The 22,417-nt window shown below is 43.1% G+C and overlaps 1 protein-coding gene across 1 annotated transcript in view; it reads right to left on the bottom strand.

The window, feature by feature from the left end:
- Positions 1-3,115: 3,115 nt before the first annotated feature.
- Positions 3,116-22,417, bottom strand: part of asb5a (ankyrin repeat and SOCS box containing 5a) — a gene marked incomplete at both ends in the record, with an annotated part of 36,863 nt that continues 17,561 nt past the window's right edge. Inside the window, 5 exons of the mRNA XM_084332010.1 lie at positions 3,116-3,243; positions 3,957-4,148; positions 4,711-4,845; positions 5,216-5,366; positions 12,398-12,505. Of these exons, the coding sequence (XP_084188136.1) occupies positions 3,116-3,243; positions 3,957-4,148; positions 4,711-4,845; positions 5,216-5,366; positions 12,398-12,505 (714 nt within the window). The remainder of the gene's footprint in view (positions 3,244-3,956; positions 4,149-4,710; positions 4,846-5,215; positions 5,367-12,397; positions 12,506-22,417) is intronic.

Genomic DNA, 22,417 nt, shown 5'->3' with positions numbered 1-22,417 from the left:
GCATGCACCGGGAAAATTGAGCTCATAGCACAGATTTGGAGTTGATAGAATGGACTTTGCTGTTCTTAGGAAATGTTGCACATGGTGGAAATAATGGAAATTAACATTTCTTTTTTTTATCCACTTTTTCTCCCATTTTCGATTTTTCTCCCATCCCAATTTTCGTATCATCCAATTCAACCCTCCCCTGTCTTTGAACACTGTTTCATGCCTCCCACAAGCCGGCTGCAATGTGGACTAAGTCATACATAGCACGAGTCCCCTCCGATACTCGAGGTAACAGCAGTCGCATCTTTCCACCTGCGCGGCGCGATCTTTCAGCGTCAGGGGTCTGGGTTTTCGCTTCCTGATTCTACTGCGCAGGCGCTCCAACCGACCTGTAGGAGTCGCTGTCCACAGCGCCCGATCCCCACCCATCAGTTTCCCTCCCCCTAATACTGCCAATGTGTATTAGTGCGGACGACCAGCTAAACTGAAAGCAATGTGGAGCGCTGGGCTCGAACAGGGAGGCGTATCTGTTCGAGCCCAGTCTCCAGTATTTGTGGTGAGCGCCTTGCCCACTGCACCACGTAGCCGCCCGGGAAATAAAAATGTCTAACATTAACATTAACACTTTCTCCGCCAATAACGTCATACAACGGGTTTCAAGTTCATGCGAATTCTGCCAGATCACGGCGTACGACGTTATTCTGATCATATTTCATATTTTCGCCATGGTATTCATATTTCACTCACGGAGCCTTGTGGGATGCTGTGGGACTTGGCACAACTCTGCAACGCTTCAATACTGCCACCTGATGGATGATCTGCGAGTTGCCAAACCGGAAGTGGACAGTTGGGTCTCGGTGCATCTCTGAAATCCGTCCGGCCACTCGCTTATCGTTGCAGGACTCAAGATACACGTCCATGTGTAGCGATCGCTGCCATAACTCAATAATCAACATGATTTTGGCGTGTATTAGTATTATACAAACCGGAAATGGATCGCCTCGATTCCCATCACATAACTGGGATCTGTTTGCTCCAGTATCATCGCCCAATGGTAAGAGGAGGCTGCCGTGAGTTTCAGTGTTTTTGTTTATTATTATTGATGCAAACTGCTCTGATCTATATATCACCCATACTACATAAATCATTTAACGACGATCACGGAATTATAAACGACCCCCCCCCCCTCCGTTCACCCGCACATGATCAGTCATAACGTTTAGGACCATGTACAGTTGAAATTTTTAATATAGCGTGTATCGGCAACAAATGGCATTTGATAATGTATATATGCATTTATATCTCACGTTCTAGGATTTACTGCAGAAAACGATAAAAACATATTTATATTCTAGACGGTATTTTTGTATGAATGTGTGAATGAAAAAGTAAAACGTTCCTACATCCTGAACGATAGATAATCGATGTTGAATGGGCCATAGTAATGTAAATTTAGCAATACAATTTAAAAAGTTATAGCCCTGCAAAGAAGGTAAACATCTCCATAGGCTTAGACTGGTGGCAGTGATCAAACATTGATGGATATAAGCATGGCAGAGAAAGTGTTAAAGTTGATACATTGAGGCATGGTAGAATTTCACTTTATATTACAGCAGTATCAGTTTTTAACATTACAATTAGTGTCCGACACTATAGACACATGTTAAAAGTCAAAGTCAACTTTGTCATTTTCCAATTTGTGCAAGACATACAGAAAAATTCAATTACGTGCCCCCCTTCCCACGGTGTATATAGAAAGACAATAAACACAAAAGTAACATAGGACACAATATACAACACACAGGACTATGTACAATATAAACAGTACCTACAATTTAATTAATTCATTAAATAAATAAGAGGTCAAAGAGAATTTAGTGTAAATATTCCTTAATTTGTGTCAACGTTATAAAAATCCTATTGTATTCAACAAATTAATTATGATACACCACAATGTGCCTTTTCTATCGATTCTAAATCTATGGCCTTGCGATTCCACGGCTGTGCAGTGCCGACAAGAGCAGGCGTTCCATCTCCTCTACAGAAACACTGACACTTCCATTCATTTAATGCAGGGATGTACACAGCATTTCACTTTCAACCAGGTATCTGAATAATTTAATGTAGCAATTAGTAGTTCACCCAGTCCTTGGGTACATACAGGTTTTGACCAGCAGATGGCAGCGACGAGGCAGCTCAGCAGAGAACAGCTGTCAACAAACATCCTAACAGAAAATATATACATACAAGGGGGAGGAGACTACATTGGGAGGGGGCGGGGGAGGGGGACGGGGCGAAATCTCCAGTTTTTTCAAATCCCAATGTTGACAGCTATGATGGATACTGTTTTACAAAGCTAACCTAGCTGGTTCGCTAACATTGCAGAGCAGATCAGGTAGATTTTTGACGAGTTTCACATTGTAATTGTTTACAATTCCATGGCAACGTCTTTTACCAAGTGTGTGCTTTCTGTAACACAGTGTAACACAAGTCATTTTCTACAATCATAATTATACAGTAATAATAGTAGGCTACCACATCACATGCAGCTCATTAGGGTAAAGCACAAATGCACAACATATCTATGCACAAAATGTTGATATTGTCATGACACAATATATCTCAAAATGTATATCCCGGAACCTGACTGTATTTTATTCTTATTTTAGATGTTTTACTACCTAAAATATCTGTAGTGCTGAATTGACCTCGGTACGTGGCCCAGTTATGCTGCTCTGATTAAGTCCTCTTGAACTTGACAGGCTTCAAATGTGAAAGCATATAATCTTCATAAATGTTTGCCATGTTTTCTATGCAAAATATTTTTCTTCAAAGTAACTAGTAACTGATGGGTTCAGATAAATGCAGTGGAGTAAAAAGTACAATATTTCCTTGGAACTGTAGTAGAGTAAAAGTATAAAGTTCCCTCAAATTTAAATACTCACGTAAAGTACAGTACAAGTCGCTAGAAATTGTACCTAAGTACAGTACTTGAGTAAAAATACTTCGTTACTTTCCACCACCGTTTGTTGCACTATGTCACATACAGTATAACCAAAACATTTAGTTGAAGTTCCATTGCACATCCCAGTTGTTTTTGTTAGTCCCGAGCAGGATGGTGTGCTGGTCATCTGTACTGTAGGTAGCTCCTGAGGGAACCGGGCAGAGGCAGGTGAGGGAGGAGGTGGAGTCTGTCTCTGCCCACACAGTCCCGGATGCGCTGACGACACACTTGACTGAGCAGACGCGGCGTTGCTATGAAAGAAGAGAATAGACTTAAAATAAATGTTGTGATTGCAGCTAAATGTTGACCAAATATGAATTCAAAATATAATAAAGGTGCCCCATGTCTTTAACATTTTGTAAAATATATATATGTAACGGTTGTACAACATCAGCTCAAACTTCGATGCCCCGAGGGAGTTTCGAACACGGGTCTCCCACGCCGCGTGCAACAACACAGACCGCTATACCAAGAGGTGAATTCATTTCTTTGTATCGTGTCTATGCGTCTTTTGAGGATGTGAGAGTGAGTTTAACCCATAGCACCGCTACTCACCCCAGCCCTTCGTGACTGTGCTTCACGATACCATCCTGGCACCGCTACTCACCCCAGCCCTTCTTGACTGCGCTTCACGATACCATCCGTTACATATATAAATAATAATAATAAGAAAATAAATAAATACATAAAAAAAGGAACACCCACCTTTACTGTCACATTATGAAAACACTTGTAACTCCATTGTTGGTTGTTTTCTTTTCAATTGATGGTTACATTGAGCAGGTGTCATGGCATTATGTGCCACAAAACCCATTCAAAACCCATTGCATGATTTAAAAAAGAAAATGCATGGTCTTCACTCTAAAAAATTAAGGTTGTTTTTCAGAATTCCTGAAAAGTTGGATATTTTTTGGCGATAAAATGTTTTCATCTGAAAAATATGTTACGTAGGTAAAGCGTCTACCTTCGTAGAGAAACAGGAAACCCTCTGTTAGGCTGCCGGGCGGAGCAACCTCTACAGGCCTCTCAAAATCCAGGTTCCTGGCACCCATGTCTGCCCCGAAGTCCAGCAGCAGCTTCACTATGGCTGTGCAGTCCATCTGTGCTGCTGCATGTAAGGGAGTGTCCAGGTATTTGCCTTTTTGTACATTTGCCCCTGTGTGGAGGAAGACCTGGTGTTACTCATTATTCCGACACTGTGTGTATTTCCATCGTCGACTAAAAACACACTTCTTCAATATCTGAAATGAATTATTATTAAAAAAAATAATAATACTAACCTTCGTACTGTCTCTTACTATTATGCATTCTGCTACTAAGGAATCTACCTTGTCTATATTACTACCTACTATGCTAATATGTCTTTACTATTATACACTCAAGACTCTAGCACTCAAATTCGACAGACAATGTTACTTACCCTTAGCTGCCAGAGTTGTACCCGTCCTGCTGGTTTGTCGCTTTGGATAAATGACTACAAATGTAACTGTAAATTACTGTATGACTGTAAATGTTGTGTGTGTGTGTGTGTGTGTGTGTGTGTGTGTGTGTGTGTGTGTGTGTGTGTGTGTGTGTGTGTGTGTGTGTGTGTGTGTGTGTGTGTGTGTGTGTGTGTGTGTGTGTGTGTGTGCGGTGCGTGCGTGCGTGTGTGTGCAGCATCACACATCACCGCATTTGTAAGTCTACAGGCTTGTGTGTAATGTGTGTTGTGACCTCACCTTCTCTCAAAAGCTTCCTAGCACACTCCAGCTGCTGGCAGACACAGGCTGTGTAGAGAGCCGTGCCCAGGTGAGGAAGGTCCATGTCCACGTCCGCTCCCCATGTGACTAGAGCTTCCACGCACCCACTATGGCCTGCGGGTTGGAGAGGATGAAGACAAACCTTCATATTTACCTGATCCTATAAGCTGAGGATGGCTGCAGAAGTCCCATGGGCAATGGCATTAGGAATTAATAGCATTATTCTGTCTAAAGGTTTGCTGTGTTGTCAGGTCATACCGTAGCACAGGCGATGTAAATTATGTAGTTCCACTGCTTGTAGTCATGTTTAGAAAAATACATTTCAGGACGAGATCAAACATGCTGCTCATTCAAAACTATTTCTTAGATGTATTTTCCTTTTTATTTATTTACAACCAGTGGTGGAACGTAACTATGTGTTTTTACTCAAGTTAACTACACTACATTTATCTGAACCCATCAGTTACTAATCTGACAAATATACCTTTCCTGGTTGCTGTGTGGATCGGTGATGGGTGGAACTCTGTGGCCTGGGATTTTGCTCCGTTTTCCAAGAGGACCTCTGCGCAGGACACACTGCCCACTGTGCAGGCGTTGATCAGGGGAGTCACACCGTCAACGGTGCGGACGTCCACCTGTGTATAGACGCATGGACTGTACGGCATCATTGGGAGTCAGGAAGGTTATTATTGGTGCAGGTGTCACAGGCATGTCACGCTGATGTATCCTAATATGCAGCTAATCGACATGTATGATTTGTTTTATCATCAGGACAATGTCATGGTTTTTTCTTGGTTTGGTGATCCTGTGGTGGACAGCTGTCAATCACTGGATTCTGTGGATTTATTCCTGTGATGAACAGCTGTCAATCACTGGACTCCGTGGTTAATTGCCCCTTAGTAGGGCAGGTGTGTGGGCTTGATTGCACCTGATTCAGTGCAGCTGTGCCTATGGTAGCTGAGCCTATTTAAATTTGAATCTCGCAGTGTTAGCTGCTTTCTCATTCCCTTTTGTGTTGGCTATCCTTCCGGTCAGGCTTTGCTATATTAAAGTGTAGTGCTGTTGTTCTCTGCCCTGTGAGTTGCCATACACTCTAGTGATCAGTCACACTGGGCAGCATTTAGACAGCTCAGAAATAAATGTACAGCATCTGTGAGAAAGGCTAAAGTTGATTATTACTTAGAACTAGTAACCAGCTCCTACTCAGATCCTGCTAAATTTTGGAAGGCCGTAAATCTAAATAAGACCAGAACCAAAATGTCCCTCCCTACAGAGATTAGAAATGGTGACTCTTTGATCTCAGAACAAAAGGAGGCCTGTTTAGCCATCAACAAACATCATCTATTTGAGAATAGCCATGTAGGGCCACCTGGTGGACAGGATCATGAACAAGTTGTGGAGCATAATAGACCTGTTCGCTGTATACAGACTCAGTGTGCGTGTGCATCACGGGGGCAAAAAGGAACGTTATCCTGGTCAGAACAACAGGGCAGACTACAATATATTTGCATTGGTTAGCCATGCTAGCGATCTAAACAATCAATCCATGCCAAAGCTAGATATGTAAAATATGAAAGACTCACACTCACAGTCACAGCCATGCTTATTTGGCAAAATGACATCCAGCTGTTTTCGTTTGAAACCTTTAGTCAGGGGAGTGTCATGGTTTATAATTATTTTAGCACAGCAGCGCGTGCAGGTAGGGGGCAACTTAGTCACGTGACTCAGTTGGTATTGCTGATTGGCTCGAACACGGTATGTTTGTACAGCTAACCTCGTTCCCAGTTTTATCTCCTCCGTGAGATAAAGACTGGTAAAGAACTACGGCCGAAAGTGTGTATGGGCATTCAGTATAGACCACTACACTTCCGCGTTACATTGAAATCGGGGAGGAGATTGCGGGGGGAGCAAATGAATGAATGTGGATGAGAGCCGTGATGTAAGTGGTTGCAGATACGGCTGTGGGGGTGCTAGAGACATGATAGAATAGAGGGTGTCAAACTCATTTTCACAGAGGGCCACATCAGCATTATGGTTGCCCTCAAAGGGCCAAAGACCGTATAAATGTTAATGTAATGTAAAATAAATGTAGCTACTCATTTACATATTGTTAAACATGTTGTTTCTGTATTTATTACTTATTCAAGTTATACATATTGCTTATGCATTTGCATAGATGTAAAAATATATGTTAGCTTATGTTATTTTAACAAATAATTTTAGTTGATCAGAATCCCATATTACTCCATCAATCAATGATCAAACCATTCAAGTAAATAACAAAGAAGAATATCATCAAATACAAGCTATGACATTAAGTTTGTTCAAAACCTTTTTGTCACAGTCAAGAGGGGCAGAACTAACAACTGTGAGCTGCAAAGAACACGTGGGACAGATGTAGCAGATGTTACAAAAACAAATGGCTGCACACAACCTTGCAGAGGCCATACATCCAACTAATGGAAGATAGTTTAATTAACTTTAATTAACAGATTGCAGAATGGGTACAGTACAGTACATCTCAATACACACAATTGTTAAGGGGATGCAGACCAGAGAAAGACTTTCGACTTGTTTACATCAGGGTCCCCCATTTTCAATTCGTAATGAAATTGCTATTATGTGTCTGCATGAACACACAACTGTAACTGTACTCAAAAATAACTAAATAAGGGTTGTCTCAGTTCACAACTATATTGGTCAAGTTTTGGGTGGGACTTGTTTGCGTCCCTACAGCTACTTATTCAATTGAGCGAGATGCTCGGTTATGTCACACAGCCAGTTTGCATCTGACAGTTCAGACAATATTTCTTCAACCCTTTGTTACCTATTCCGCCTGAATCTTTTTTGTATTTTGGGCTGTAAAATTGTCAAAGAATGTCTGAGGAGTAAGTGCTTTTGGCTTTTTTCCTTTGTTACTTCATCAATACCTCAGATGTTCAACATACATGTATGTGTAAGAATGTGTAATAACTAAGGCTGTCAAAGTTAAAGCTTTATTAACGCATTAACCCACAATTCTTTTAACGTCGCTATTTTTGAACCCAAGATTAATGTTTAAAAAAAAATATGTTTTTTTTTTTTTTTTTTTTTTTATAGCTCTTGGGGGCCACATCAAATGACTTGGCGGGCCACATTTGGCCCGCGGGCCATGAGTTTGACACCTATGGAATAGACGTTTATGCGCCTCAATCTCCTGAACATGGCGCGACCCATTCCTAATCGATCAGAACTAAATTGGCAGAGAAAAAGCCCATTTTAAAGCACCTATTTCGCATGCACATGCGCAGATTGCCCATGGAGTCTGGACGATGCGAGATGACGCACGAATGAATGTGGACTGTTCCATCAGAGGGGGGAGCTTCGGTGGCCAGTGTCCTTTCAGCCGAACAGGATAATGAAAAAATGATCCCACTAATGGCGACATCTACAATTACCTCATTGAGTCTCCAGGTAGACTAATGTTTATATTTAAGTGCAGCGGTCTGTAGCCACTCACATTACCACCGAAGCTCCGCCCTCTGATGGAACAGTCCACATTCATTTGTGCGTCATCTTGCGTCGTCCAGACTCCATGGGCACCATGAGTACTCTAGTTATAAATTACATTGTATCAGCCCTTGACAAAGGAAAGCATTGTGCTGCCTGTTTGTAGATTTATCGAAGGCGTTTGATACTGTTGACCACCTTCTTCTATTACAAAGATTACACGAGTAATCTATGAGTGCTGGCTTTGATACAGTTGCTTGCAGTTGGTTTAAAAACTATTTATCTGAAAGATTTCAGTGTGAAAATGGGAAATGCCCAATCAGAGTTTCTACCCATCACAAAAGGTGTTCTACAGGGATCAATCCTGGGCCCTGTCTTATTTACCATTTACATTAATAATATTGTCTCATCTCTGTGCAGCTGTCAAAGCCACCTTTACACGAAAGACACGGTTCTCTATTGTACTGCTGATTCTGTGCAACTGGCCACTAAATATTTACAACTCTCCTTTGACACCGTGCAAGATGCACTTATTAGTCTTAAATTGGTGCGTAATGCCAGTAAAACTAAATTCATGTTGTTTTCCAAAGCCAATAATATTGTTTATAGTGACTTTTCTTATCTCTTATATCTACTGTGAACGGTTCTGATATCGAGAGAGTCTCAGAATACAAATACCTTGGTATTTGAATTGATGAAGGATTTACATTTAAATATCATGTGGGTGTTCTCGCCAGTAAATTGCAGAAACATATTCGCTTTTTGTATAGAAACAGAGCCAGCTTCCCTATGATTAGCAGAACGAGTGTTGTTGAAGCAATGTTCCTATCTGTTTTGGATTACGGAGATGTGATTCATAGACATGCAACAGCTTCCACTCTTAAGCCCTTAGACTCTGTTTATCATTCAGCCATTAGATGTACTGTATCACCGGTGATAGTTATGGTACTCACCATTGTATCCTATATAATAAGGTTGGGTGGGCCTCTCTGGCAGAGAGAGGTAAGTTGCATTGGAATCTGTTTCTTTATAAAGCCATAATTAGAGACCGTCCAAATTATGACTTCTTTATTGGAATGGCCCACTGGACCCTGTCGTACACAATCCAGTGATTGGCTTACTTAGAGTGCCTAGAGTTTGTACTGAACTTGGTAGATCTGCTTTTAGCTTCTCTGCCCGTATACCTCATGGAACACCCTGCAGGACACTCTGAGAACTAGACACTCTAGTGTCTATGGGTCGGTTTAGAACCTTAACACTTTGAATGCCACCCATGAGTTTTCTCGTGTTATTACCCCCCGGGTTGAATGCCCACTCACGAGAATATTTGTTTTATTTTTTATTTTTTTATTAGCGATCTGAAATCATATTGCATCAAGCGAGCCTACCGTTGGAGATCCAGTCACCCCAGACGCTCAGATGTGAAAAAAGCGCCCCCTATCGTCTCCCAGATGGTAAATCACCCTTTTGGATTGGACTCAATGAAAGTGAATGGGAGAAAGGATTTCTGACTCCACATTTTACGTCTCACTCACGCAGCCGGCATCGACCGGCATCACTCCGGAGCCTGAAGAGCAGCAGGGATTATGTGTTCTACTGTATACATGGTTGATCAATACAATGATCGATTTTTTCGAATGGTGATCAGGAATTGGAATAATCCATTTGGATACCATCTGATCTCAGGTAAGGAATCTATGTTATCAGTCTTAGGATAATCAGACTCGTTTTTCACGGATATATAAGCGTTTCCCCAATATGTGATATGGCTGTTTTGACTGTAAAAGCCATCAGGAAATAAGAGCAGCGATTATCAGCGCGCGGCACGATTTTTTTATATATATATTTTTTTAAATATTCTCTTAATTGTTCTGATTGTCTGATGTTTCTGTATTTATTAACACACTATGACACCTGTGAATGTAACATCTTGACGACACTGTAAATGAGTTTAACTACTAGTTTAAAGATTGAATACATTAATTTAACTTCTTTGTATAAACTCTGTTATTAGGGGGTGCCTTTGTGGCTTTTCTATAATATCTCTGAGTGTTGTCCTGTTTTTTGGACTTGATTTGTTTTCTTATCTACTCATTTTGAGGCTTCCACTTGTAAAGGTGTTTTTTTGTCATTTATTTTTCCCCTTATGTCTGCTTAGTAGTTTAGTGGTTATTCGTTACACAAATAACTTAGAGTCCTTATTATTTGCTAGTGACCCAAACACCTGCAGCACTTCACACAAATGTGAAGACCATGTCACGCTGTTCTGTTCATGTATACCCATCTAAGTAACCACTATCGGAGCATATTCTGTTGTGTTGTACTTAAGCATTACATCACGCGCAGGAGTGGTTTGTGAACAATAAACCATGCCTAGGGGTGGTCGTTAGACCCCCCTAGGCATGGTTTATTGTTCACAAATCACGACTGCAAGTGGTGTAAAGCTTTTATACAACTGCCACATTCATCCAACCTTATTTCTATACAATAAACACACATTAATCGAAGATTTATTGAAAAAACCATCCGCCAGAAAAAGTTGTTCCCACAACTACAAAAAAGACAATTTGCCTCCATGTGGAAGCAGCTCGGAAGTGCATCCAACCAACTAACACATCCAACTGTGTATTATTGGAATGATTGAGAGAAGTTGCCTCATGTGGAAGCAGCTCGGAAGTGCATCCAACCAACTAACACATCCAACTGTGTATTATTGGAATGATTGATTGAACATTTTATTACCAGATGCAGAATGGGTACAATACAGTACGGCTCAATACACACAATTGTTAAGGGGATGCAGACCTACTTTCTATAGAACTTCATTCTTAGATGCTTCTATAGAAAGTAGGTAAAACAAATTAAAAGGTTTTCTTTGCCCTATAGGAAAAAAAAGTTTTCTTCGCCCTATTTTTTTATTTATTTTTTTAAACCTACTGTAGAGGGCCTAAACTTAACCAGTTGGAAACCAAGCGTACAGTAATAAAATTAGCAATCAATCAATCAATCAACTCAATAGGCCATGCTCACTTAAAACAGCGCAGCACCCAGCTCTCTCTCAGTCTGACTATCCCCCGCGTTGCAGACAGGAGTGTGTGTGTGTGTGTGTGTGTGTGTGTGTGTGTGTGTGTGTGTGTGTGTGTGTGTGTGTGTGTGTGTGTGTGTGTGTGGGGGGGGGGGGGGGTGGAGACTGAGCCAGCGTCGGACAGTGTGAGAGTGAGGGCTGCAGTCAGAGAGAAGGAAAAAGAAATTGAAAGAAAATCGCAAATTAATCAATCAATCAATCCGCGATTTTTCTTTTGTTCTGTATTGACTCATGACCCATCAATTACATCATCCAACATTGTTTAAAGGACTAAGACATTCGCTATGACAGAATCGCTTCATATTTAGTCGTTAGGACGCTATCATTGTTAAAGATTATTGTCCGCCATCTTGTCATCCGGCGGATTGATGTGATGTGATTCGGTTGTGGGCGGGTCCTGGGCCAGCAAGCGTGGACTGTTCGCAATACATACGTGTAAATGGACTGTTTCAGCCAATCAGAATCGAGAAATTTGCATGCCGTTGTATAATGTACATCAACAGTTATCTAAGAAGACCGTGAAACCTTTTGCAGTTGTCTGGTACATGGCTTATATTTTGGCTCATATTTTGACTCGCAGTTAGTCTCTCTCCCCCTAGTGTGGCTCTTTGACTCACAGTTAGTCTCTCTGATTGATTGATTGATTGATTGATTGATTGATTGATTGATTGATTGAACATTTTATTAACAGATTGCAGAATGGGTACAATACAGTACAGCTCAATACACACAATTGTTAAGGGGATGCAGACCAGATAAAGACTTTCGTCTTGTTTACATCAGGGTCCCCCATTTTCAATTCATCATAACATAATTTATGACATGACATACAGATAGACAGTACTGCTACATCTATACATTTATGACATACCAGATTTACAAATACAGTACTGTTTGTGATACAAAAAGAGTCTAAAAAAGAGAGTATATACATTTGATGAAGAAACTGTACATTGGAGGAGGTTGGGTAGGTGGGGTGGGGGGGGGGGGGGGACTCTCCCCCTAGCGCGGCTCTTTGACTCATATTCAGAGAATCTGCCCTTGTGCTTTGTGTCTATGACACATGTGTACAAACAAAATGGTTTTACTTACATTTGCTCCTGCCTCAATGAGAGCTCTGGCACAGGCAACATGGTTTCCCAGACAGGCCTCATGTAGTGGACTCACATGGTCTATGGTGAGGGCATTCACATTGTGACCCTTTGGATACAAATAAATTGTCAAGAGTATTGCAGTCACACACAGAGAAATCAAAGTACAGGAATGGACCTAAAACACAAGCTTTGTCGCCCCAGTGGTACCAGGGTATGGTACTCGGGTAGCAGGGAACGAGCACTGTATCTGATTGACAAGCTAAAAGCAATTGGTTTTGATAGTTTATCAGTGAACTGGATGCAATCCTACCTGGAGGGGAGAGAACAGATGGTTGAGGTAAACGGTAGGGATGTCCGATATTATCGGCCGACCGATATTATCGGCCGATATCGGCAGTAAAATGTGATATCGGAAAATATCGGTATCGGTTTAAAAAAAGAAAAAAACAATAACAATATTTGTTATATATATATATCCAGTGAAATTATTAGTTACCTGAAATTATTCAGTTTTTTGGGGGGGGAAACCCTGCATATATCGGTATCGGTTGATATCGGTTGATATCGGTATCGGAAATTAAGAGTTGGACAATATCGGAATATCGGTATCGGTAAAAAAGCCAATATCGAGCATCCCTAGTAAACGGTACTCTATCCCCCCCCCCTCACAGTGAGCTGTGGTGTTCCACAAGGAAGCATACTAGGACCGCTACTGTTCCTAATTTATGCAAATGACATGTCGTCAGCCTGTGACTGCAACTTGTTCCTGTTTGCGGACGACTCAGCCCTGCTGGTCTCTGACAAGAACAAGTTGCAGGTTGAAAAAACCCTCAGCTCGGAACTAGGCAAAATCTGCATAATTATGGCTCGCTGATAACAAACTATCATTACACATGGGCAAAACAGAGTCCATTCTCTTCGGTTCAAATAACAAACTCAGCAAGACCGACGGCTTCTCGGTTACAGTGGGTGACAATATTGTCACAAGGAAAGACGAAATTACCTACCTGGGTTCCATCCTAGAGGCTAATCTTTCCTGTGACAAAATGGCATCCAATGTAATAAAAAAAAGTCAACCAACAAACTAGATTCTTGTACCGGATCTCCTCTCTGGTAAACAAGAATACCCTGAAGACTCTGGCAGGAGCACTCATTCAAGGGTACTACGACTATGCGTGCACCTCATGGTACCAAAGCACCTCAAAGGCGCTAAAAACAAGATTACAAACATCACAAAACAAACTGGTCAGACTACTACTTGACCTTACCCCCAGAACCCACCTCACCCCTGCCCACTTTGACAACCTAGGATGGCTTAGAGTAGACGACAGAGTACAGCAACTTGCAATGGGCCTGGTCTACAAGATACACTATACGACTAAGGTACCCATGTACATGTCAAAATACTTCCCAAAGGTCAGTGAATACCACAACCACTACACCAGAGGAAGCTCAACAAATCATGTTAAACCCAGATTCGGCTCAAACAAGGGACTAAACACGTTTTGCAAATTATGCCACATCAATGTGGAACGCCCTACCCAAAGCTGTAAAGGAATGTGAATCCCTACCCACATTCAAAACCGCTCTTAAAGAGCACCTACGGGAGGCTGCAATTCGAAACTGGCCATCGTAAATGCCCAAACCCCCCACCACCTCCTAATACAGTCTCCTCCCCACCGCATCTATATATTCCCTCCCCGCCGTATGTATATTTCTCTCCCACCCACCCACCCACCCCCTCCAAATGTACAGTCTCCACCCCACCGTATGTATATTTCTCTCCCACCCACCCACCCCCTCCTAATGTACAGTCCCCTCCCCACTCTGTCAGGATCTAGGGGTAACAGTACTGTATATTTGAATACCGTTTATGTCACAAATGTATCAGTACTAAATACCTACAGTATATGTCCCTATGCCATAAATGTCATGTATGTTGTGTATGTCATAAATGGGGGACCCTGATGTAAACAAGACAAACGTCTTTCTCAGGTCTGCATCCCTTTAACAATTGTGTGTATTGAGCCGTACTGTATTGTACCCATTCTGCAATCTGTTAAATAAAGTTTTCATTCATTCATTCATTCACCTTTTATGCTGTGCTGTCCACAATAACACTCATGCAAAACCAATGTTACAATCAGGAGGTACTAACCAGCTGAGCTAAAGGATCAGATCTGTTAGCGGGTGCTGGTTGACCTCGACCGACTCATCCATAGTTTACATTACAGTACTTTCACCATGGGGGTAGCTAGCTCCTGATGCTACTTTTACCATGGGAGTAGCTAGCTCTTGATGCTACTTTTACCATGGGGGTAGCAGTAGCTAGCTCCTGATGCTACTTTTACCATGGGGGTAGCTAGCTCCTGATGCTACTTTTACCATGGGGTAGCTAGCTCCTGATGCTACTTTTACCATGGGGGTAGCATAGCTCCTGATGCTACTTTTACCATGGGGGTAGCTATCTCCTGATGCTACTTTTACCATGGAGGTAGCTAGTTGTAACTGCAGATAGTATCCCCCCATACTGCATCAAAGGTACAGTGCTCGTTCCCTGCTAGGGTACCACTGGGGCGACAAAGCCTGTGTACCTTTTTAGGTCCTTTCCTGATGTCTCTTTCACATTAAAACATATTAAAACCTCATAATTACAGTTTCTGTGATTTTACACTTTTACATGATTTAAAATTGTACATGGTTGTATATGTAGAGATTAACTTTAATGACCCTAGAAGTTCAAATGTACTTCTTCATGCACTTGGATGTCCTACAGCTGTATAGCTCTATTTTTATACTGTAGTGATTGTTAATCGTACATAATTCACCCACGGAACTATTGTTAGGAACAAGAGTTCCGCCCGAACATTATATGAGGTGGAACTTCCTGCCACCACACACGAGTCGACTGCACGCAACGTAGCAGTAGCAGGTTGTGTTTGTGTACTAAATAAATGCTGTTCGCTCCACCTCGAGCTACCGTCTCCGACTCCCATCTCTCGGCACTACACTGGCGACACCGGTGCTCAGAGGAGCGTCCTGCCAGCTACGAAAGAGGACACCGCCGGCGATGATAGAGGTCCACGCCTGACGACCGCCAACGATACCCCTATCCGCACCTACGGTACAAGGACCGTGGAACTGTGTTTTGGGGGCCAGCGGTTCACGTGGGACTGCATCACGGCCGACATTTCGTTCCCACTACTCGGGGCGGATTTCCTGGGTGCACACGGTCTCCTCGTGGACATTAGACATGGCCGCCTAATAAATGCACAGACACGGGCTTCGTTGGCATGTGTCCGCGATGAGGCGACATACGGCGGCCTTCTTACAGCTTTCACCGACCACGAACCCCTCACGACGTCTGAGTCAAAGGTGGCGGAGCCATGGTCGGCACGACAAGAGCTCACGTACGATTCCGAGGGCGCCGCGGGACACGTCGCCGAGAAGCCCAGCGTCGTCATCGGAGCTGTACAGCCGGACCTCGACTACGTCGACAGGGGCTCGGAACAGGCCTCCGACCACGACATCCAGGCCCTCGGGACTGCAGATTCCAGTCTACGCCTGGAGGACGTCGCGATTGGTCACTCGGGTCCGACGCTGCTGAATGACCTATCCACCGGACACCCTAGCCCACAGGCCCCTGGGGACTGGCGAAGGCTCGCCTTTGAGGTGGGGTACAACCACCACAAGATTGAACCCGCCCACGTAGACATTTCCCAGCCCGTAGAGCTGGCCCTCTCCCCCCGCCGAGGCCGTCCGCCGTTGCCCCGGGACCCGCCGACGACGGAGCCGCCGTTGGCCTCGTCGACGTCTGTGCCCCCGGGTGGCGGGGGGGACGCAGGCGCTTGCGCCGCCCCTACCTCCCCGCCCCTGGCTTTCCGCACTCACCGTGGCCGGTTCATGCCCCCGGGCGCCGTGGAGGGCGCAGTCGCTTGCACCGCGCCCCCGGTTGTCCGCTCACGCCGCGGCCGGGTCGTTGTCTCTCCCCGCCGTGGAGATTTTGACCATGGGTGAATTCTGGGGGGGCTTGTGTAGTGATTGTTAATTGTACATAATTCACCCACGGAACTATTGTTAGGAACAAGAGTTCCGCCCGAACATTATATGAGGTGGAACTTCCTGCCACCACACACGAGTCGACTGCACGCAACGTAGCAGTAGCAGGTTGTGTTTGTGTACTAAATAAATGCTGTTCGCTCCACCTCGAGCTACCGTCTCCGACTCCCATCTCTCGGCACTACAATACCATAATTGTATTCCTCTCTATCCCTGAAATGTGGCAAATAATTGTCACTGACTCATCCTGCACTCTGAATATGTATTCCACCCATTAGTATTAGTTTATTAAATCCCATTATATAAAACATTCTACCCGTGGGTGCTCAGCGATGCAGTGAAGGCTACATCATCTCCCACTCTCCACTTTGCTGTCATCTTTGATTCATGTTCAGTATACCAGTATACCTCCTGGCCTGGTTGATTAAGACACACGTCAAACCACGTAAAATTTCAGTGATAGCTGCGATGGCGTACGCGTGTGCATGCATTCGCACACACATGCGCGCGTACACACACACATGCACGCACGCACGCACGCACGCACGCACGCACACACACACACACACACATACACACACACACACACACACACACACACACACACACACACACGTGTACACAAACACTTGACTTTACACATTTCAGCCTTCAAGTTCCAAAACTGTGGCTGCTAGAGGGTGGGGACACCTTTGGGGACTAACCCACCAACCAAGAGAGAGCTACAGTGTAGTTGCTAGTCGCAGATAAAAATAGCAATGGAGACATGTTTTCATTCTGTAGTTGATTGGCTGAACTCTTGATACATGAAATAACTCTAGACAACGGGTACAATTTTGTTTTTAATTGTATTCATTGTATATTGTGGCCAAAAAAGGTTTACAATGGTATTTTTTGTAAACATTGGAACAGATATATAATCTCACATTAAAACCTGAATTTCCATCTACAGATCAAACTCTTTAAGAATGTATAGGAATATACCCCACATTTACAGTATAAGGTCCAAACATATATACATATTGGGATATATACATATTCAATTCAGTCAAATTCTCAGAGATTCAGGGTCTCATCAAACAACAGACTTATCATTTCAAATGTCCTGAGAATCTTACACGCCTGTAGCCGACACGCAGGAGGCGTGGATGGGTCCCCTGCCTCACTCTCTGAAGGATCCCTCTCGCCAGCCGCTCCCCCCTCCCACTCGAAATGGTAAACCTATAGACGGCAGACCTCTACGGAGACCCCCAAGGAATGGTGAGCCCTGCACTGCTCCCCCCCCGCCCCCCTCCCTCTGTGCTTGTCATCGGGACTTCAATGGTGCGTCATGTGGCTGTCCCGAGGGCCAGAACCTACTGCCTCCCAGGAGCCAGGGTCTCGGCAAGGCAGCACTCCCTTCACTCATCAAGGACCATCCTCAGGCATCTGATCTCCACAGTCCAGTCTTTTAAGAAAGCCTGTATTATCTCTGGTCCCTTTCCCTCCCCTCGGTATGGGGATGGCAAGTACAGCAGGATCCGTGAACTTCATATCTGGCTGAAGGGTTACTGTTGCCTAAATACAATTCCGTATATAGACAATTTCTATGTTTTCTGGAGACGTCCGGAGCTCTTTGCTAGGGATGGCCTTCATCCCAACTGGAATGGAGCCTGGCTGCTCTCTGTGGGTATGTGTAGCAGCCTGAATATTCTATGAAGTATTCAGAAGTGCTAACTAACTGTTACTTTCCCTGTGTGTGTATAAAGTGTGATAAACAGTGTTCCTTTGGATAGCTCGCCCAGTCTAATGACGAGGTGAGGTGCTACTCTTCTCCGGCTTCAGTATGGATCACTAACAATAACATTGAAGCACCTTTTCTCCCTTTCTGGAGTGGTCCTAGAGTGGGATCAGTGGCGGTTGCCAGCAGGGGGCGGAGTGGCAGTGGTGGCAGGTGGAGCGGAGGAGAGAGGAAAGCAACGAGGAAGAGGGAGTTACCTGGGGGCGAGAGGACCAGGAAGCTCTCTTCGGCAGTGAACTCGACCGTGAACAGTCGCAGTCGCAGCGGGCGTGTACTCTGGAAGAGCCCCATTGCAGAAGTTATGAGGAGAGCCCCGTTGGAACGAGCAACGGGTGATAAGAAGTACTTGCTAGTTGACGGGTTATCCTAGAAGTACCAGCGATAGTGTGTGAGTAAGCGATACAGAACGAAGGACTAACGTCTATAGTTAACGGGTTATAGTAGTACAGATGAAGCGTTTAGTTTTCCTGGGCGCTTTGCCGCGACGTGAGCACGGTTATATCACGTCGGAAATGAATTAGGAACCCAGGCTGCTGTTCTATTTTATGCCGCCAGGAGGCGCAAAGTCATTAGACGGACGCTACAACGTCCTACACAGTATACTGTATAACGATCTGTATGTAAATGTATATATATTAATTCATTTTGCGCGAATCCACACTTCATTTCCCAGACCCACTTTGTTTTAACCAGTTAAAACCTGTCGATTGCTAGTGGAGGTTCATATAAGGGATATATAATGGATATTTTCGTTCTAGTACCGTGGTCTAGTGCTTAATGCCCATTCCCTTCAAGCCGACGCCCGGGGTTTGGATCCCAGCGGGTATTTTTTTATTTATAAAATGAAATTGCCCGCAACGATGTGCATAATACAATAGTAATAATATATAATAAGAATCCAACCAATAGAGCGACATTGTGCAAACAAGTAAACAAAGTATGGCATATTTTACAGTAGGGCACTTTGAAACAACCAATCACGTTGCGCGATAGCACGAGCGATGCATAGTCAGGAAGTAATGTTAGAGCTGAGTTCACTCATTCCGAACGGCGAAATGTAAAATGCTACCCAAGATTGTTGCGTTTCGTTATAAAAACTATGCGGTGATAAACAAAACGAATCGCAGTATGCAAAACGTGCGGTTCGAGGATCACAGTTGGAGATGCAATCATGCAACGTCCAACTTCGTTCGACACTTGAACTAAGAAGGTGCACAAAGATCGGTAAGTGAATGAACGAATGAATGAAAACTTTATTTAACAGATTGCAGAATGGGTACAATACAGTACAGCTCAATATACACAATTGTTAAGGGGATGCAGACCAGAGAAAGACTTTCGTCTTGTTTACATCAGGGTCCCCCATAGTAACTTGGCTTGCTACTGTACAGTAGCTACAGTTAAATCAATGAGCCATCGACAGTGTGCTAACGTTATCATATACTCTCTTTTTTAGACTCTTTTTGTATCACAAACAGTACTGTATTTGTAAATCTGGTATGTCATAAATGTATAGATGTAGCAGTACTGTATCTGTATGTCATGTTATGATGAATTGAAAATGGGGGACCCTGATGTAAACAAGACGAAAGTCTTTCTCTGGTCTGCATCCCTTTAACAATTGTGTTTATTGAGCTGTACTGTATTGTACCCATTCTGCAATCTGTTAATTTTTTTCAATCAATCAATCAATCAATCAATCATTACATCCAAGATACACGGCTGCTGTAGTCTTGTCTTATAAAATACATAAACAATCAGCAATGTCTCGCTTGATGAATGGCCAGCAGTAGCCTAATTAATATTAATAAAAGTATTATCATTTTAATAATTGCGAAACGTGTTTAGTCCCTTGTTTGAGCCGAATCTGGGTTGAACATGATTTGTGGAACTCCCTCTGGTGTTGTGGTCGTGGTATTCACTGACCTTTGGGAAGTATTTCGACATGCACATGGGTATCTTAGTGGTGTAGTGTACAGTATCTTGTAGACCAGGCCCATTGCAAGTTGCTGTACTCTGTCGTCTACTCTAAGCCATCCTAGGTAGTCAAAGTGGGCAGGGGTGAGGTGGGTTCTAGGAGTAAGGTCAAGCAGTAGTCTGACCAGTTTGTTTTGTGATGTTTGTAATTTAGTTTTTAGCGCTTTTGAGGTGCTTTGGTACCATGAGGTGCAAGCATAGTCGTAATACCCTTGAATGAGTGCTCCTGCCAGAGTCTTCAGGGTATTCTTGTTTACCAGAGAGGAGATCCGGTACAAGAATCTTGTTCGTTGGTTGACTTTTTTTTATTACATTGGTTGCCATTTTGTCACAGGAAAGATTTGCCTCTAGGATGGAACCCAGGTAGGTAATTTCATCTTTCCTTGTGACAATATTGTCACCCACTGTAACAGAGAAGCCGTTGGCCTTGCTGAGTTTGTTATTTGATCCAAGAGTGTGTATTGAGCCGTACTGTATTGTACCCATTCTGCAATCTGTTAATAACGTTTTCATTCATTCATTCAGGAGCAAAGGTCAATGACCAAACACACCCAGACTACATACCTGTATTCCCTTCAACATCACAGTCTACACCATCTACGTCAACAAACATCAGTCGCCATGAGCGGCGTGAAAAAAGGAGAGTGATGCAGCCAAGGAGGATGGTGACCAACAGAGAACCAAGGTCGAGTCAAGCTCCTTGACCGCTTCATCTGTGGACAGCAACGACACCAAATGCAAGATGATGACAGGTGTTACCTGGCCAGTGCTTCAGCACTTGTTTTCTTTCTTGCACACAGAGAAGACAAGGAGCACCATAATCTCACCCATAGATCAGCTATTTATCACCCTTGTCAAACTGCGTCACGACATGTCCTTTGACCTCATCTCCCACATCAGAGGTGTGTCAAAGGCAACAGTCAGTGATGTGCCCAACGGATCATTTCAGTGAGTGAGCGATTCGATACACGCTCACGGCAATGAACCGATTCACTGATTCGACTCACGGTTCAGTGGCGCTTCCGGATCCCGCTGCGAATCAAAAACTATAAAAAAAATTGGCAGATGTTATACATACAATTATACATACAATTGTTAAGGGGATGCAAACCAGAGAAAGACTTTCATCTTGTTTACATCAGGATCCCCCTGTTTACATCAGTAATCATCGGTAACATTTAGAATTGATTTCAAGGTCCTCCTCCTTATATACAAAGTATAAACATTGCGATCATCTACTATTGAAGGTTCCGAGTCACAGTCTAAAGAAAATCAGTGATGCAGCCTTTGCTAACTAACTATGCACCAAAGTTATGGAACACACTATGGACATTAGGGAAGCTAGATCTCTTAATATTTTCAGAAATAAGCTAAAAACGTACCTCTTCACCATAGCCTTCTAATACACCCCGCTGTTGATTGTACTGTAGCACTATTTTACTCTGGCCATTCTATTGCATAATTTTACTATCTATTCTACTATTCTATTATTGCACTGTATTATTGGTGTGCAAACCAGTCAACTTACATAAAAGAGCCTGTTGGAGGATTTCAACAAGATAAATGCGACAACATTGCAAAATATTTCACTATAATATTTCAAAGTGAAGTAAAAAATATTATAATAATTATTTGATCATGTTAAATAAGTGTGACTGACTGAGTCCACATTACAGTTCTACTTTTGTTTTGATGTGAAAAGTGATGCTGCATAAGAGGACTGCATTTAGCACTGACTGAGAAAGTACATATTACAGTTCTACTTTGCATTGCATGTAATTTAGAATACAGGCAAATAAAAGTAATTTAGTTTAAAGTACAATCTTGGCTGTCTTTTTCTCTCAACGCTTCAATAGGTAGATGACTAAATGTAAATGTAATATCAAATTTTAACAGATTGCAGAATGGGTACAGTACAGTCCAGCTCAATACATACAATTGTTAAGGGGGTGCAGACCTGAGAAATACTTTCGTCTTGTTTACATCAGGGTCCCCCAACAATTAGCATTTCAATGGTGTGTGGGGGGGTTGCCAATCCAATGTCACACCTACACAGGTTAGTCACTACCCCCCTGTTGGGACGTAGTGCCAGTCTAAGTGAGAGAAGCTCTCTCATTTCATGGAAGAGTAGAAGACAACCAACAGTTGCACTTTCTACCTGCGAGGCAGGATACATGGCCTTAGCATCAGCCATACAGGAGT

Source organism: Notolepis coatsorum (assembly GCF_963971535.1).
Source record: "Notolepis coatsorum genome assembly, chromosome: 16".
Lineage (NCBI taxonomy): Eukaryota > Metazoa > Chordata > Actinopteri > Aulopiformes > Paralepididae > Notolepis > Notolepis coatsorum.
This window is presented reverse-complemented; position numbering and strand designations above follow the sequence as displayed.